General features: G+C 31.9%; 1 protein-coding gene across 2 annotated transcripts; it reads left to right on the plus strand.

Moving 5' to 3' along the window:
* The first annotated feature begins 1,217 nt into the window (after positions 1-1,217).
* Rrp6 (exosome component Rrp6) lies at positions 1,218-20,348 on the plus strand. Of its 2 annotated transcripts, XM_085206525.1 has the most exons (15): positions 1,218-1,399; positions 2,306-2,356; positions 3,099-3,277; positions 6,228-6,375; positions 7,369-7,541; positions 7,931-8,148; positions 8,533-8,651; positions 9,034-9,197; positions 15,216-15,390; positions 15,818-15,966; positions 16,722-16,860; positions 17,493-17,608; positions 18,644-18,737; positions 19,494-19,571; positions 19,836-20,348. In XM_085206525.1, the coding sequence occupies exons 1-15, from the start codon at positions 1,337-1,339 to the stop codon at positions 20,247-20,249; spliced, it is 2,280 nt and encodes a 759-aa protein (XP_085062651.1). In that variant the 5' UTR covers positions 1,218-1,336; the 3' UTR covers positions 20,250-20,348. The 2 variants fall into 2 exon arrangements, with proteins under 2 accessions (XP_085062651.1, XP_085062652.1); XM_085206526.1 differs by lacking the exon at positions 2,306-2,356 and having other exon boundaries at positions 1,219-1,399.
* The last annotated feature ends 162 nt before the right edge of the window (positions 20,349-20,510 follow it).

Below are 20,510 nucleotides of genomic sequence, written 5' to 3' on the forward strand. Positions count from 1 at the left end.
ATCGGTATAATCAGATCGAATTTAATAAATATTTGTATATATAATAAACATGCATACTAATATTTAAAATATCTAAAAACAATAACGATTGCTTATTTACCCCATTCACCACGATAGTATAATTGATACAGCCATTAAAGTATTCAATTACTAGAAAATAATTAAAATAAAATGAAACAAAACAAAACATTTTTTACCCATGTTTGAACGAATCATTGTATTTATAAATAATAAAATATCTTAATTATTGTGATATTGAAAAAAACGCATTGACGTTTTATTAAATAATTAAGTGTGTAAGAGCAAAAGTTACATATGTATAATATATTATGTAGTTACATTGAAAATTGTCTGCTCTTCAGTTAGCTATCATTATATTTTCATTCTGTCATCGATTAGTTGTTAAACATACTCGAATATTCATATATATTGAAAACCGTCTGGGATGGTTAGTGGACGCTGAAACTGAGTTCTAGTAACTCAGTTTCAAAGTTTTCCAAAAGTATGTAAATATTTTACTTTAAAACATTTATCATATGTATTAAATTACAATAAATTAATAAACTAATAAAATTATATAGACATATAAATCTAGTTTTAAGCAATAAAATATATAAGGGAAGTTATAAAATAGAAAATAAAAATATTTTTGTACTAAACGTACATCAGATATACGCTTAGGCTAAACAGGTATAGAATACTACATAAATAACAATAAATTATAAAATAACAAATTATATTTCTAATGTTTATATAAGTATTTTAAATGAACTAAATTTTTAAAGCAACGTTAGTTTAATATTTAAATTTTAAAAAATAATAAGATTATTATTAGCATTTTTAAAGTGTTAATCTACACTTACGAAAAAAAAACTTATTTAGAAAATGTATAAAAATTAAAAAAAAAAAGACGCCTCAGTCTCAAGTACCGAAACCGAAACGCTGAGTCTGATGGCTGAATTAATAAAAAACATACTCATATTTAGTATAGTATTAGATTAAATAGACCAGTAACATGCAATAACATTTTTTATGGCTTATTTAATTAAAAAATACACATCAATAAATAAAATTCAAAATAAAGCCATAAATGAAATTATAATCACTTAATTAACGTAAGGAAACGCGGTGACACACGTCGTTAACAAATCGTATAAATACTAAATTGCATAGTATTATAGTATAGTCTGTGTGCAACACTTTATAATCTGTGTATCATCTTCCGTTCATTTCTAATCTTCAATTCATTCCTCACATTTCACAACCCGTCTCTTGAATGGAGTAGGAGTGCTGTTTCATTTTAATTTTATTTGTTTTAGTATATTTTTTATTCATCATGAATTCCGTTTTAAATCCCGAAGCACCTGAGTTTTATCCGCATCTAACGTCAATGACACAGGTATGTTTTTGAGTGTCAGGGTTCAATATCCTCATTGACAACATTTAGCATGTGTTTTCATATTAATAGTTGTTTCTCTGCCTCAATAAAAACTTCATTGTGTATAGATAGGGCAAATACAATTGAACCATTCAATTATAAATTATAACGCGTTAGATATTTGTATATGTAATGTTAGATATCAACACATATTAACGCAATTTTGTTTCATGGACAAAGAAAACATTTTAATGCAAGGTAGACTATACGTCACCCAGACGCGGATAAATATTATTGAGGCAAAGAACCTTAAAGTTGTGTTATATTTCCTTGACAATTTTAATTGTATATCGGCGGCGTACGTACCAATACCTCCTAATTGACATTTTAAAATAATCTTTTATTATTTTTTTCATTTTAAATTTGTACACCTACTACGCTATTAAAATATATATGAACATAACTATTATATATGTGACGTAAATAAAATACGTGAGTTCACAATAAGTATTGTATTAGGTAGGTAGTGTAACATGAACTTAACTTGTTATACATAATTCCAGGTTACCCACTTGAATTCACTTTATTATTTAACAAAGCAAATAGGTACCTTCTAAATTTAAATCTGCATAACAACCTTCAACAATTCATTACTTTATATATGACAATAATATAATTCATAAAACATTATATAATTGATATTTGAAATAATAAAAATAATAATATTTTAAATTCATCAAGAAATAAATGTTTTTTTTTTTGGATTGTGTGAAATTTTGGCATTATCAGTTAGGAAGTATTGGTACTTCACCATCAATATGACATAATTTAATGAAAAGGAGATATGGGACGATTGACATACCGTTTTGATGTTCATTATATTTCAAATACTGTATGAAAAAATTGCACTTCATTTATATTTTAAAGGAAAAGTTGTACAATAAGAATCTACAAAGAGGTTGTCAAACAAATTCACAAGTAAGTATATACAAATCTGAGATACTGACACATTATTTATATCACACACTATTATTACTATTTATACATTAAAAAAGTAAAAATAGGAGTGATTTTAACACTAGGTTCTCTCTACACATTATTATAGAACTAATTAATAATAAACATTATATTATACCTCTATTAATTTAAATGATCATAAATTATTATGTAAATGTTGTTCTATCTGGATCGGTCATACTATTAAACTAAACAGTATACAGTGTTAATATGAAACTTAGTGATCTCACTCAAGGCCATTTCAGTACTGTTTATCACAAAAATTACTAAAACAAAAATCACTATATAACAGGGATGATATGGAGCTCCATAAACATAACTTAAACTTTTGAGAATCTATTCTATCTATTTATGTCTCGATTCTGCCTGGACTGGTGCTTCATAAAGATATAAATAAACAAAAATATCATTAACAATGAAGCCGATACTATGACAAGATTATATATCAAGAAAAACTAGGATTCTTTAATGAAATATCTCAAAAATGTAATTGGTATTTGGTACCAAAATTATCCATATAACAGATAACCTAAAAGTTATAATATTATACTTATATAGATATGAAATATTATATCCATAGCATCCCTGAAAAATCATCTCATTCAAATATTGTCATATAATGTTATTTATATGTCATATAATATTTTTTTATAATATAGCATGTAAAATTTTCTCTTTGAAACAAAATCATCATGTGTTTCAGGATGGCTACACTACTGTTAAAAAAACAATTAAATGTTCGAATCAATTTCCTTTCGGCACATCTTTTACTATGTTCAAGACTTTTACCGATTTCAACGTAGCAACATACAAGTTAAGCAAAAATGTTCTTATACAAACAAACGATATTATAACAACGCCGCCTTCCATGAAATTGAAACTGTGAGTATAATTTTACATATTTTATACTAGCGGCCTGCCAGCGGTTTCGCCGTCATCATCATTATTCATTTAATAAACAGAATTGACTGACAATCATATGTTTTGATGTCAATGACTAATTTAATTTACTCATTCAGAAACATCCTTAAATGTTAAATTATTGATTTGGATAAGGATTTATAAAATTCTTTGCAAAATAACTGTAATGAGCAATCATTACATCATATCACAAAAAATACCCAAATCAAAAGATGATATGGATTGCTTTATATTTGCAGGCAAACTCATGCCTTGAGTTCATTGAAATGCCCATAACTTTTTTTTTTAATAAACCAATTTTAATGAAACAAACTTTAGATGTTAAGTTGAGTTAAAACAAAGCAATTGGTGTAAGTTTGAAGTAAATCGGTTCAGTACTTTCGAAGATTAGCATTACCATACATACAGACATAAAGATAGACAGACAAGAAATGAAAAAAAAAAAATTTTGCTTTCTATTATTCTTTTTAAGTGTCCCTCTATCAATTTCAGTTAAAAATATTAAATGTACAGACAAAATATTTTTACTATTTTATTGTATACTAGCGGACGCGCGCAGCTTCGCTTGTATATTTAAGGGTGAATTCTAATAACCCATGAAACATGTGTTCAATGAAATATTTTTAAGAGTCTAAATTTCAAATTTTATAAAAATCGGTGGCGATTTAAAGATTTTTCCATACAAGCTTTCCTCCCCTTATTTGCACCCTTAGGGGGTGAATTCTAGAAAACAATGAAACACTTGTTCAATTAAATACTTTTAAAAATCTAAATTTCAAATTTTATAAAAATCGGTGCCCATTTTAATTTTTTTTTCATACAAACTTTGAACCCCTATTTCACCCCTTTAGGGTTAAAATTTTTCAAAATCCCTTTCTAGTGGATGTCCAGATTACGAAAGCAAACTTTTGTCCAAATTCCACGTTTCTACCATCAGCAGTGCGCGCGTCTTACCTCAGTCAGTGAGGACATGTCCTTTTATATATATAGATAGAGATTATGTGTGTTTGAGATTATTATTATTTTCTATTATTGTGTGTTAAAGTGTGACTTTAAACTTTATGTTCTTGTGTTTCATTCTCATTTGGGTTATTTAATCATTTTCATTTCTTTCCTTCGTTTGGTCATCAAGACATAAAGGAGGGATGAGTTGTGACCTAGCATTTAATATGTATGTATTGTCAGCCAAGTCTAAGCTGAGGTGCGAGTGTGCATTTGTGCGAGTGTTATTATATATTTATGGTTTAAATTAGTCTATAGCATAGACTCTATACTCCTTTTTTACATTTGGCCTGCACCTCATGTACTGATAACAATTTCCCATATTTAATTCTTAGTATTCTATTTTTATGTTTAATATATTAAAAATAAAAGATACAGTTGGCACTTTTACTGTACAATAATGGAAAAATGTATTGGATCATGCGTTAAAAAATTAACAACAAATCATGGAGTCAACACTGTTCTTGATGATATAACGGAAAGATGTATTATAAATAAAAAAATAAAACCCCGACTGCATAAAATTAAAAAGAAAAAAGACTAGCCCAATAGTTTATTAGGATTAACATCTATAGAAATCTTATTATTGACTATTACTTTGAAATTGAATTGTGCTCGGTAAATTGACTTCCGTTTTCTCATCAAGTGGTCAGGCAGATGAAACTTAGTGTAGTGCTATTTAATATATATTCTGTCTTGTATTTCAATAATTAACAATAATAATTTATGATGATAATTATAATATACATAATGATTATTTAATAACATTTCACTAATAATAATTTTGCATCAGCATATAAAGTTATGGTACTTTTATTATTTTGAAGTATAATTATTTGCTATCGAGAAATGGAACGTGTTTAAAATATAAATTGTAACTGGGGAATTGTATTTTAAAAAGAGTATAAAATAGTGGGTATGGATTGTACGACATTCACAATTTTGTAAATGCCTAGAATATCAACATAGTTGCATAACGCATGTTTTACTTCCATCCCACTGAAGAACTCTCGCTGTCCACCTCAGTCATAGCTCAGAAGTGGGATAGTATTAACCTTAGTGTTACGACACTCCGTTCCCCACTTTTCACGAAATTCTAGAGGAATTGCATGTTGAGATGCGGAACTCCAAGCAGCGCTTTGCCTCGACACCAGAGCGAATAATGAAAATATTAATATTTCGGTTCCTCGAGTGGGGATCGAACCTAGAACCAGTCGCGTCACGTAACAGTCACACTTTGCGGCCCTGGGCCACGACTGGTCTCTTTCTTTATTTGTACTTGTTTAAAATTTCGACCAAATTTACATATTGTTAATATGTATTGACATCTTATAGCCAAAACAAAATGTATTTTTTTAAATTAAAATGCAAACTCTGTGCTCCGTATAGAAAATAAGTAAATGCTTAATATATTATGTTTTTTTTATTAAATAATTGCTGAAGCGATATCTAATATGCAGAACAAAGCGACTTTTACCAATTAGTGTGCGAAAAGTGTTTATTATATTTTTAAGATTTTGTGGGAGTCGTTTGTTGTCAAACGGAACGGTTGTAGGTTCGGTTCTCACACGGGAGAATTAATTGTTTTCCCTCGCTTTGGAAACAAGACAAAGCGCTGAGACCGCCTTTCGAGCCGCTGTCTCAAAAATTTAACGGAAACTGGGGAACGGAATGTCTTAACACTAGCAATGTAGTTCAATCGTTATTAGTTAATTAATAATTTATAAAATAAATGAAACAATTATGTGAAAATAATTTGTAAAATGCTAATTTCGAGGTAGCTCGAATGGCGAAAGCGCTTATAATTAAATACTCAACAAAAGCAGCGGGTTCAAATCCTGCTATTATTTTCTATTAGAAAAGTATTATATTTTTCTTCAACACTAATATAATACTTTTCTACCACCAGATTATACGACGGATACAACATGGACAAAATAATGGATGTCAACCAAGACTGGCTGGACCGGGTTAATGTTCATATTAATAGTGTTATCAAACCGGATTCTTCGGAACAGACGGTGTCGAGCAATCAGCCCGTTATTACTAAGACTAAGGTTAGTTTTTTTTTAACTTTGTTTTTAGCTTCATGCTGTATCTCGCGAATAGGGGGGTATAGTAGCGCAGTGCCACAGTTCCGCAACTCCACAACAGAGTGTCCTAACACTTGTTCCCTCTGGTCTGCTATCTGCGGAAATAAAAAAATATTTAAATAAACAAAAACCCCGACTGTATAAAACTTAAAAGAAGATAAACAAGCCCAATAGTTTATTAGGATTAACCGTCGGGACCTCTTTAAATTTTGCAGGGTATCTGGTATGATTATATTGATTAAAGATATACTTATAAGGCCCGGCTGTTAATCCTACAATGCGTGTTGAGCTGTTGACCCTAGCCTATGCATGTATATAAGTAAGTAGTTATATATAATAGATCGCAAGCAAATTATATAATTTCTTTACAATGGCCGCCAATTTATAAACGTATATGCCTTTGTCGAGTACTGAACTGGACTGGAGCTAACCTATTTATAGTGTTGTGGGTGCAACGTGACTTGGCTAGAGAAATTATCATAAATATACCCCTTTTTTTTATCAGCATCACGCTGCTTTCCGCGCATAGCGGGGTAGGCAGAGGGAACCTAGTGTTAAGACAATCTGTTCCCTTTAAGACATTTCCGTTCCTCAATTTCCGCTGAATTTTCGGAGTATTGCGTGTTCGGTGGTGGAACTCAACACAAATACATAATCATCAAGTTTACAATTGGAAGCTATACCGCGGAGTTACAACGACCTCATATTCTGTTGGTGAATATGAATTTGTATACATATTATATTTAAAACCATTTTAGATAATTTTAGATAATTGTAATTTTACGAATTTTAATTCTTATAGACTTTACTTTTTTACATTTAAAAGCTTTTTCTGAACTTTAATAATGAAATGGTCCAAGAACTCGACGTTTAACTCGAAAATAAGTTTAATATAACTAAATATAAAATTATACAGATATTTAACATTTAGACTAAAGGTCTCTGATTCGATTCCAGGTTAGATCTACCATGTTTATCGGCGCCAAGAATATACCCCGGCCGCAGCTGAAGTTCAAGGATACGATTGACAACACGGAGAACCTGTGGGTTCCCAGGATATCGGATAAACCTAACAATATAAAGCCGCTCGCTTTGAATATTATTTACAATGATGAAGGGGAGGCTGTTGGGTGAGTGGTATCTTGTTTACTTATTTAGAAAACGTATGGAAATATAGTTAATTAAAGTGCTCAATTATAACAATTACGAGATAGCGTCGTAAGAATGTATCATATACTAGTGTGGTCACGTGGTCGGATTGTAATTGTAATTGTTGTTGTGCGTTGTGGGTTCGATTCTCATTCGGGCAAAGAAGTATTTAATATTTTTATTTTCTCGGTCTGGTGACAAAGCAAAGCGTGGCGTCCAGTTCCGCCACTAAACACGCAATGCCTCGCAATTCGGTGGCACGTGGGGAACGGGGTGTCCTAACACTTAGATTCCCTCTGCTCACCCTGCCATATGCGGGATACAAAATGAAACTAAATATATATATATATTAGTATTTTTCCGCACACAGTTACGAGCACCCATACAAAGTGGAGCTCAAACTCTACGAACCTCTCCAGCATTTCATAGAGCCTGATCCCCACCCGCCGACCTTCCCCCCACCCCTGGAGCAGACCAAGCTAACCTTTATAGAGACAGAGGAACAGATGGACGAGTTAGTCCTCCACTTGGAGACGGTTGAGGAATTTGCTGTAGATGTTGAACACCACTCATATAGGAGTTATCAGGGTATGCGATTTTTGTATTTTTTGCGATTCACCAATGTCGAAACCAGAAAAAATGACTGCGAATGAACGCGATGGTTGTGGGTTCGATTCCCATTTATGGGAAATGTTTGTTTTTCTATGGTAGACTTGAAGATGACATGAAGATAATTGGGAACTCGGTATCAAAGGGTAACCAGACCTGAAAACTGACTGCTGAATATTATTATTTACGTTTTAAAACTACCCGTGATTAAATTTTTAATTGCTCTTTTAAATAGTTCTGAACATTGTACTATTAAATAATGAGTTTATCTATTTATTCCTTATATACAGAACACCGAGGCTATGCTTTATACGGTATACATCGTGAAGCTGATTGTTTTTATATATTTGTGTTTACCCCCAGGTATAATCTGTCTAATACAAATATCGACGATCGAAGGCGATTTCATAATCGACGCGCTCGCCGTTAGGGAGCATATACACAAGCTGAACATGTACTTCACCGATCCTAAAAAATTGAAAGTGAGTTGAGAAAGAGAGAGAATTTTAAATTATATATTTCATTCCATTGAAATACTGTTACATAAATATAATTATTGTCAACAGTTAATTATAAAATTGATATCGTATGAATGACTGACTGTAAATGCACGAAGATTGTGGGTTCGATCCCCACTCAGAGTAATGATTTCATTATCCTGATCTGGTAACAAAACAAAGCGCGGCGTTGAGTTCTGCATAGAATGTCTCGTTGCGTGTGGGATGGAAGTTTCTTTAATATAACACTAAGTTCTATCTATCTACTTTGCTATATTGTAGGCAAACGCATGAACTTACTCCCAATTTACCCACATATATCCCTATTTCCACTTACTCATTTCTATTCATTTCTCTATATTTCCAGATATTCCACGGTGCGAAAATGGACGTGCTATGGTTGCAACGCGACTTCGGCGTTTACGTAGTGGCAATGTTCGACACCCACCAAGCAGCGCGAGCATTGAACCTATCAGGGCTGTCGTTGAAGAGCCTGCTACTGAGATACTGTAGTGTTAACACTGATAAGAGGTGAGGTTCTTTTTTTTCTGTTGCTTACCACTTTTTGTCCACATTCGATATATTGTGTGTTGACTTGTTAAAATTCAAATTCAAATTCAAAATATTCTTTATTCAAATAAACTTTATAAGCACTTTTGAATCGTCGAATGTACATGTCAACAAAAAGCTACCACCGGTTCGGAAGGCAGTTCTGCTGAGAAGAGCCGGCAAGAAACTCAACAGTTGCTTTTTAAAGTCAATGGTATATTTTACTATTACATTAGCTGGCAGCTGTCCTGCCTGACATTCAATAGACATTAATTCCATACATGCTTATCCTCTAAATATTCTTGAACAGTGTAATAAGCTTTACTTGTTAGAATTTTTTTTACAGATATTTTAAATTTTGGAAGTGGCAAATTAAGAATACACTGCGGAATTTTATTATATACACGTATACTCAGACCCATAAAGGATTTATTAACTTTTTGGAGGCGAAAACTTGGTGTAACAAGCTTATCTTTATTTCTCGTTTCTATCGTATGACTGTCGCTATTTTTTCTATGACAATGTATATTTTGTCGGACAAAGAGAATATTATAGTATAGAAATTGGGAAGCAACTGTAATAATACCTGCATCTTTGAAAACATCTCGCAGAGAATCTCGAGCTCTTAGATTATAAATATATCTTACGGCTCTTTTTTGGAGAATAAATATTGAATTGATATCTGAAGCACTGCCCCATAACAGCATTCCATAAGATAAAATACTATGGAAATAGCTAAAGTAGACTAATCGGGCAGTTTCAACGTCCGTCATTTGTCTTACTTTCTTAATTGCGAACGCGGCAGAGCTGAGTTTATCTGCAAGTGCTTCCAGATGAGCGTTCCACTGGAGTTTGGAATCTATAGTAACACCTAAGAAAATAGCTGATTCCGACACATTAAGAGGTTATCCTTTAATTATTACATTAAAATTATGTTTTTTAACATTTGGTAAGGCAAACTCGATGCATTTCGTTTTTTTAGCATTTAACATTAGATTATTAACATCAAACCAACGAAGAATATGCGATAATGCACTATTCACTTCGTCATAGTTTATTATATTTCTGTCAACCTTAAATATTAAAGAGGTATCATCCGCGAAAAGTACAATATCACATAGGTTCTTCACATAAAAAGGCAGATCGTTAATATAAAGAAGAAATAAAAGAGGACCAAGTATAGATCGTTGTGGAACGCCCATCTTTAGAGGAGATCCAGATGATTTTACATTATTTATACTAACCGTCTGGATTCTTTGGTTTAGATATGAGGCAATAAGGTCAAGGGCAGTATCCTGTATACCATAATGTTTTAGTTTTAACAACAGAGTTACATGGTCTACGCAATCAAAGGCTTTGGATAAGTCACAAAATACTCCAATTGCATTTTGTGACCTCTCCCATGCGTGATAAATGTGCTTTAGGAGTGCGGCACCCGCTTCCGTAGTGGACTTGCCTTTGGTGAAACCATATTGCTCACTATGGAAATAATTGTTAATATTTAAGAAAATTGTGAGCTGGTTGAACATTATTTTTTCAAATATTTTACTTAAGGATGGCAAAACAGAAATCGGTCTGTAATTTCCAGGCTCAGATCTATCTCCACTTTTGTAAAGCGGCACTATTTTGCTATATTTCATTAAATCAGGAAAAGTACCGGATTCTACACAATTGTTAAAAATTAAAGCAAGGTAAGGAGCAATATTAGGTATAATTGAATTAAAAACTTTAACAGACATGCCCCATAAGTCACCAGTTTTCTTTAAATTAAGGCTTTTAAAAGTTTTGACAATTTCATCAAATTTTGTCTTCAACTATTTACATGGGTTTTTAGTATTAATTCTGCTTCCGAAGGAGATGATGGCAGTGAACGTGTTACTTCAGTAGATATATCAGAAAAAAAATTTTGAAAAGTATTTGCCACTTCTAAATCTGAATTTAAGATTATATTATTAACTTTTAATTTAATAGGTTCACTGACAGCTCTAAATCTCCCAGTTACAGTAGTGATAGCATCCCATGTAGCTTTAATTTTATTATTAGAGTTCAAAATTTTTGCTCTTATATGCATAGACTTAGCCTGGACACATACCTTTTTAAATATTTTTGAATAATTTCTAACTTTTAACAAGAACGCCGGATCTTGTTTCCATTGCCTCATATTATATAATTCATATAGTTTATTTCTGCTTCGGTATATACCAACAGTTGCCCAGTCGCTAAAAGTTAACTTCGAGTTTTTATATATCTGTTTAACTTTAAAAATTTTATCAAACTCTGTAGTGAGTAAATTAAAAACTTTACAATATAGCTGATTCGGATTTAATCCGGTTATTTCTAAGTTTGCAATTTTTTCACTCACTTTATTATTAAAAAGATTAATTTTATTTTCAGTAATTGGTCTAATTGATATTTGTTTACGTTCTGCGACTGTTTTATCTATTACCGAAAACATTTGACCACAATGATCCGATCTAAGATTAGTAATAATTTGTTTTTCTACAGTCTCACAATGACAAAAAACATTATCAATACAAGTAGCGGACGTATTCGTTATACGAGTTGGTTCAGAGAAAATATTAAACAAATTAAAAGATTTAAATAAGTTTAAAAGACGAAGGCTTAATGATGTCACCTGTAGTATATCTATATTAAAGTCTCCGCATACGATTAAAGATTTACTATTTGAACTCAAATTATTCAAAACATCCTCCATTTTTTCTTCAAATACTTCAAAACTACCTGAGGGGGGTCGATACACGCATAATATAATATGTCTATTGAATTCAACGCAGGACAATTCAATGGAGCGTTCGTCGGAGAGAGCTACTATATCCGGTCGCGATTTACAACGTATATCATTTCTCACTAATATAAGCGAACCGCCGCGGATGGCCTTCTCTCTAACGAACGAACTTGACAATGTATAGTTTTCTATATTTACTGTATTGTTACATCTCGAGATCCAGTGCTCAGTTATACACATTATATGTATATTAAATTTTTTTAGAAATAATTCTAGTTCCAGTTCTTTGCCTCCTAGGCCTTGCATATTCTGATGTACAATGTTAAATTTAAATGACCTAGGCGTTGTCTTATTGTCTAGTTTAAATTGGAACTTACATCATTATACTTTATAGAAGTATTATTAGTACATTTAATTTCCTTCGTTATACCATGTACAACGGGGTTTTGTATATTATATGCTACTAAAGTAGCAATTTGTTTCTTAAAATATAGAGGTAGATACAATGTATCTTCTGTCAACTTACAGCTATTAAAAATAAATTTATTTAAATCTAAATAAAATAATGCGTCGCTATGACGTTCTGTCGTATTATATAATGTCAAGTTCAGGTTGTATATGTATTTATTTTGTTTTTCTGTGAGGGAAAAAGAATATGGAAAAGAGCATATAATAAATTTACATTTAGTTTTACTATGTAAGTCAAGCACGTTTTCTATACTCTTTATAATATCTTGTTTCCTCACTGACAAACTATGACCATGTAATAGTACAACAGTACTATGCTCATTTAAATTCATGGATATCATTTTCTTAATGTTAAACTGGTGACTGGCTCCAGGCGAACATGCATTAAATACTGAATTTGAGAAATGGTGACTAAGTAGGGACCCAAAGCCTTGACCTAATTTATCAGATATAACAAAAATATTTCTTGATGAGGAGCGGGAGGAATTGACAATATGTAAATTTTTCTTATTTTTATTGAGTAAATTATGCATGGCCGAGTCACCCACAGCCTCTTGCGAGGGAATTGATTCAGTGGAACCTACAACTGAACAACCACAACTATGTTTATTTGTTAGTGATTCAAATCTTTCCATGTTGTAATTGCAAAGGTCAACCAAATCGCCTGCAACTGAAATATGTTCTTTAATTTGATTTTGTGAGGATTCATATTTCTCACTTAGTGCTCTGAGGGAGCTGTTTAGGTTGTTTATTTCATCTTGCAGCTGGAATGTGTCTCGGTCATACATAAACCTGCTTTGAATTAATCTATTATTATAAGATTTAAGTTTATTTATTAATTTTAATTTACTATTATTTAATACGTTTATTTGCCTAGCCGGAAATTTTAACTTAAGAAGTTTACTAGTTTTTTTAATAAATTTATTTAATTTAATATATTTCTTGAATTTATTTTTTGATGAAAACTTAATATTTTGCTCAACATGTGAATCATCCTTTGTTAAATCAATCAAGACTGGTTTTAAGCAGGAACTCATTTGTGGGTTACATCCCACCAGCTCATCATATAAACATGAGATATTTTCAAAATCTTTTTTTGCCTCATGACTATTAAATTTCAGAATTGAGTCATTGGCCTCCCCTAATTGAATTTCCAACTCTGTAATTCTGTCCAGAGCCCTCTCATGTTCACTACTGCACTGGTCAAATGTACCCAAGATACTTTGTAGTTGATCCCGCTGTGCCACTACTTCTAAATTTTTTGCATGCAATTCAGCAAGTTCATTTTTTAAGTCTTTATTTCTTTTTATAATAATGGCAATTTCCTCCTCACTGTCCTCACGTTCCTGAAGAAGCTGCTTACAGAGGTCTTGGGAAGATTTAAGTTCTTGTAAGGCTTGCTTCAGTTTGCCTTCTAGGTCCTTTGCAGAGGCTTTGCGGGTCATGATTTGCTTATCCATTATTAATATGCTGAAAAATGGAAAGCAATAGGCTATGAGGAAATAAAGAAGAGGAAATTTATTATTATATATATAAGAAGTAAAAAGAAAATAAATAAATTGATATAAATAAAATACTTTTTAAAAAAAAATAGTTAGAAAAAATAAAAATAGTAAATATTAACAATGGGAGCAATTATTGGCCAACTTTAGAAATTATTATATTACTGGTAGGTAGGCAAATAATAAATTAATAAAGTAAAATTTTGATGCCAATTTACATGTTAATTATAATTTAATATTATTTAAAATTGATATAAACTTATAGTAATGTGTATATATAATTGAATACTGTATAGTTTTTGTATTGGTGTATTTGTCTGAGGCAAATATGTATGTCTGCAGCTAAGCTTCCAACTTGTCAAACAAAGTGAGACAATAACGGTGCCAAAATGTGAGAAGGGACGTAGCTCACTATAAAAATGAGTCTTGTGTAGTAAGATATGTATGGGAATATAAAAAATTAAGAAACTAATACTCTCTGGGTTTTAGAAATTTTAAAAGTCATTCCGTTAGCACACTGACAGACGATAGCTCACGGCGGTTACACAGTTTAACGTTTGTATTCTTCTTCGTTCGTTTGTGCTTCTTCTTATTTTATACACAAATGACACTTAATTAGTTTATTTCACAAAATATACAGTAAATTATATATTTTAATACTATTAAATACACATTTTATAATTATAATTGAGGAGCTATTAATTTGACATGTTGCCTAGACCAGTGTTGCCAGTCGTTACGTGGCGGAGCTCAATACCGCGCTTTATATATTAGAGTAGAGGAACGTAAATAATTCGAATGCACCGTGTCTGGCTTTTGCCAGGGTTTGCCTTCCTGCTCAACCAGCTCCACGTTGCAAGGTCTTTAGCGTCCTCGGTTAGACCATTGGCTCTCATGTCCTGCATCACCACATCCAACCAGCGCTTCCTTGGACGTCCGAGAGGTCTCACTTCAGAAACTGATATAACAAGGCACTCGCATCCGACATAATTTTAGGCCGGCGCGTTACATGACCAACCAAACAACCAACTCAGGCGACGCTCTTGGAGCTTATACGCTACGGACTCCAAGACTACCTCAAATGAATGTGTTACGTATGCGGTCAGACCGCACATCCACCTAAGCATCTTGATTTCCGTGAGATGAAGCTCCTGTACCGAGGTACTGCTGGCCAACATTCGCTGCCGTATAAAAAAACCAGTCACAGTATATATACGTTACTGCCCGACCGATAAAAATCAATAAATGGGTATAAATAACCATATAATTTTCCTTAAATTTCAGATATCAGCTAGCCGACTGGCGTATAAGGCCGCTACCAGACGAGCTGATACAGTACGCGCGTATGGACACCCATTATTTACTATATATATGGCGTCGTATGAAAGGCGAATTGTTGAATATGGGTGAACATATATTAATGTCAGTTTTTGATCAGAGCCGCTATATTTGTGGGACGGTGGGTGTTTGTTTTTAAATAATTGTTCTTTTTTTTCGTGTAGACGTTGAAAAGTAATGGTGTACAAGACGTAAATACTTTTTTAAGTTTCACGCTGTATACCACGGATAGTAGGGTAGGCAGAGGGGACCTGGGAACCTACTGTTAAGATACTCCGTCATCGTCAATGTGACACTTCCCTTCAATCATTTCTACCGAATTCTGGAGGCATTAAGTGTGGTGGAAAGCAGAACTCAACGCCCACTTTTGGCTTAATACCAGAGCGAAGAGGTGAAAATAATAATAAATAAAAATATAATACCTCCGAGTAGAAATGTGTGGAAACTCAAAACAGTGGCCTTATAATCACATACTGGTGCCACAATAGCCTCCTCTTTCTTTATACATAAACATTAAATATTATAAATGTAAAGTGCTTCTTTTACAGACCTACAAGAAGGAATTAGTGACCGACAGGAGTCACTTATCATTGTATATGAAATCTAAAAAAAAATTTAACTCACGACAAATGGCTGCCCTACGCCTTCTATACAAATGGAGGGATTTACAAGCAAGGGAACTGGATGAAAGTACCACGTGAGTATATAATATTTAATTGGTTTTAGTATGGCCGACGATTCATTGCCGCCCTAATGTTAGCACTATAACCGCCCTAGTGAGTTAAAGTTCAGAAAGCATATTTAGCAGAATAGGAAAAGTAGGTAAAGTTAATTGAGAACTGTAATTTCAATTAACTTTAGTAAATTACATTTCTTTAATTATGATATTTCGAACATGCCAATTGAGTATAAAATCACTCAACAACTTGACGTGTGGGCAGCACACCGCGTTATTCTTGTTACCAGAGCGAGGAAATGAAAATATTAAAATATATCCTTTGGCCTGAGTGAGAATCGAACCCATAACGGTCACACTGGTACGGTAGCCCTGCGCCATGACGTCTTCAAAAACATTCAAGAGTGAATATTTAAGAGTAAAGCTAGTGTACAAGAAAATAATGTATAATTGTTAATTTATCAGGCGACTACTTGTAACCTACGAGTTACCTTCCGCGACCAGACGTCTCTATAGGGTCGTCGTCGGGACAGGCATAGATAGTATCGCTTTTCGTGAATTATTAGACGCACCTTGAGAATTATTTTTTAAGTTAAACAATTCCAGAGATAAAAAATAAAAAATCAAAGCTAACAATCCCGGAGATAAAAAATCCCGCTTTTCTTCAAGACAAATTCTGGTAAGAGTAAATCGAATGCCACTCGAGGAAATAAAATACTTAATTTTACCCACCCATAAACCTTACCTATTAACCCCTAAATTTCCCCTTTCCCTAGGTATTTACTACCGAACCATATGATACTCTCGCTGGCGGAGGAGATGCCGCGCGACGTGCAGGGCGTCGCGGCGTGCTGCAGCCCCGCGTCGCCCTTCCTCAAGCGGAACCTCATCACCGTGCACCGGATGCTCTTGTGTGTATGTGTGCTTTTTGTGTGTTTTTTGTATGTTTGTAGGTTTTTTTGGAGAATTTAAAGTGTTTAATTAGGATGGTGTTGAGTGTTTGTTTTGTGTGTTTTTATCTATAGATTGTTTCGTTCCTCAGACAGAATTTGATGTGTGTACCAGACTACTTTGTGTTGTATGGATTAAATTTTTTTAGATTTGTATATAGGATGTTCTGTTTCGTTGATTACGCTTAATTTTTATATTATCAGATGTTGTTGAGTGTATACGGGAGGTTTTTTTCGTTTCTTAAGCTAAATTTCAAATATGTTCGTTGGTTGTTGTTGAGTGTTTTTAGTAATTTGAAAAAATGAATCAATAGTAAGGATTTGGGAATATTTTTTTTAAGTTCAAAATCAAAAGAAAATTTTTATTTTACAATAAATCTAAATTGTATTTAATTCCACATATTTATGACTATATATAACAATATTTTTAAGATAATTTAAACTTGTGAATGACAAATCGCAATTTAGTACAGTGAAAAAATATAACACCTGGAGTTTATCAAATATTGCACACAACCTAGATACATCATCACCACTAATATAAAGAAACAGCTAAGAAAAACAAATATTTTAAAAACTATTTTTCTTTCTATTTAGTGTCGTGAACTTCCCCTAGAGCCACAGCTATACCCAATGCCCCCCACCGCAGTTAAGATCCACCAACGCGTGCTCTCTTACAACATTCACGATATGACGCATTTCCCTGAAAATAGGTAAGTTATTTGTGTGTTTTTGAAATTATTGAATAAAAAAATGATTTTTTTTGTAAAATTTTAACTGCTTAAACTTTAAAAATTTAAATTTTTAGAATAAGTATACTATTTTTTTTCGAAAATAATTATAGAATAGAACTGAAAAATGTTTTATAAATAATTACTTTTTCTTTTCTTTACAAACATAAAAAAAAATTGTGTTTTTTTTGTGCTTGTATTAATAATTATTACTTTAGTTTAATTAGATATTTTATGGTGGAAATTCTTTGTCTTAATTTTTTTTTGTAATATAAAATATCGTTTCAAATGAGAATTGAACCTGTTATTATCGCGTTTAGACATTTAATAATTATATAAAGTATTATGTATATTTAAAGTGTAAGGCATGTTCGTTCTATCTTCACGCATCCTCTTTTATATTGTGACAGCGGTATAGCGTATCGCATGAGTTCTGCCGTCGAAATTTGTTTTATAAACAGAAAGGTTGTTTTAGATATTTTCTATTAGATATATTTCATTTATTCGAGTAAAAAAATATTTTAAAACAATTAAGTAATTTTTTTAAGAGATAAGAGATTTTTTTGTAATTATTTTTTTTTACATATTCAAAGTACTATTGCTTATTGGTAAGTAAAGTTATTTTACTCTGTTTGAAGTCGGTTTGTCTTTTGTTAAAAATTAATTTATTGAATGACTTTTTAGTTTGGATGCGGTTAGGTTAATTAAAATTTATTTAAAAACTAGTTATTTTGTAAAATTTAAACGTATTTTAAATTGAATAATTTCACTCTGTATTTTTATTTGTGTACCATGTGCCATTGGAAAGACATTTACTAATTTAAGTATATATTTAGTAACAAGAAAGAGCGGGCCGTTGAGTTCCGCCATTCAACTCTCACAGAGTGTTTTAAGACTAAGTTCTCTCTGTTTACCCTTTTATATATAGGATAGAGCGTGATGCTAAAAAAATATATATTCTTTTATTAATTTGGTAAAAAGCTATACAGAAAATGATAGAAACGCAATCTTTTTCAGTGATGACAACGAGACACCGAAGCCGGCTCTCCTCAAAACGGAGAGCGTAGTCACGCCCGACGTGCCGGTGTTCAAGATGCACGACGGGACAATTGTGAGACACGCTTGTATTTATATATGCTTAGATTGTATTAGTTTTGTATCTTACACATTTCAAACCAAATAATTCCTGACGTTAGCGCGCTCTACCAAAGAAAATGATCGACTTTATAATATTACTATACAAATATACTACCACTATATATAGTGGTAGTACAGCCGCTGCACCTCGACGACCTGCTTTTATTGATCTGAAAAGTTGTTTTTTTTATGGTGTAACCAACACCTTGTCTCCTAAGAAGACATCTTATAAGTTTTGGGGATAAGAACAAGTGTACCAGATATACAGATATCCTCTGTATGATAGTCTGTCATCTATTTCTATTCATTTCCTTCGTTATATTCCCAAGTCAACTATTTCTTTATATCTAAATTCTAATTTAAATGATTCATTGCTTAAAATGTCTTATGTCTCATACCCTTGTTAATTTTTAGAATATAATATTGAATGTAGAAAATATAATATATGGCTTTTTTATAATTAATTTTCAATGCATTTTTATTTATATTTCACTCTATGTTTGAAACATTTTTCTTATTTATATATAGCCCTTGTAAGACGATCAAATCGCACAAATTGAAACTGATGTAAAAAATCGCTGTTTATAGCGTTTTTTATTGGAAAATGTATTGTCTTGTGGACCTTTAATTTTGTCTTTATATAATGTGAGGTACACTTTTTAATATGATTTCTATTCTTATTTTTAATTTCTTAGTTATTTAATTAACTTTTTCTTATGTTTGTTGGCAGGTGTCAGATTTCAATGTGGACACCAAAGAGTTTATACCACCGTACTACAGATACAGGAAGTATAGGAGCTTAGCTCAGGTATATTTCAATTGAAACGAAATATTTAAATCAAAAAAATAATATTTTAGAGAAACATTAATAAATTTCAAGAGTGTGTTATGTGACTGACACACCATTACTCAATTTTCGTGATATTTCGAGCTAAGTAGCCGAACTCAACGCCGCGATTTCTCTTGTTACTACAGCGGGGAATAGTAAATAAATCATCTACAGAGCGATAATCAAACCCGCAACCGCGTCCATAAATCTTTATTGTATGCACAATTATATTTTTACTTTCAGGTGGAAGAAGTAAAAGAATACAAGAAAAAAGAAGCGAAAATAGCCGCCTTATCGAAAGGAAACGAACTGATCAAAACTGAAGTACTCTTGAAATTACAGGAAACGACAGCTTTAAAAGAGAAAGACGAACAGCACAAGGAAATGAATGAGAATATAACAAAGATAAAGAAAGATCAGAAGAAACTAACGGAACCAACAGTAAGATCTTCGTCACCGGAAACCACTCAAAGTCAATTGAAACGGAAAATTTCTAACGATAAGATTAAAAAAGCGGAAAATAAGAATAAAATGCAGAACAAATATGAACAAGTACACCCCAAGTCGTATAATTATAAGAATTTGAATTATAAGAAGTTTAGGGACGAAGACAAAGTGTACAAACAGCCCAAGATGATGTTTAATAAACGCAAATAATTTGTGTCTTTTTTTTTAAATCTTTTAGTTTGTTAAGCAAAAAAAAACAATTAATTTTTTAAGTCTGTACGTGTAAGTGAAATAAACGTGTATAATTGCTTTGTTGTGTTTTTTTCCTTATTAGATTTTTTATCATATTTTTTTGTGTGTAGATTATATTTTATAATTAATTTTTAAGTTTCAGATATATATTGAAATTATAATATAAAAAAATATTTGATAGAAAAATTCTCACAACTAATAGTAAGTGGGACGTAATGA

This window comes from Heliconius melpomene, chromosome 21 (genome assembly GCF_056956725.1).
Source record: "Heliconius melpomene rosina isolate 202511_hmr_F chromosome 21, ASM5695672v1, whole genome shotgun sequence".
Classification (NCBI taxonomy): Eukaryota; Metazoa; Arthropoda; class Insecta; order Lepidoptera; family Nymphalidae; genus Heliconius; species Heliconius melpomene.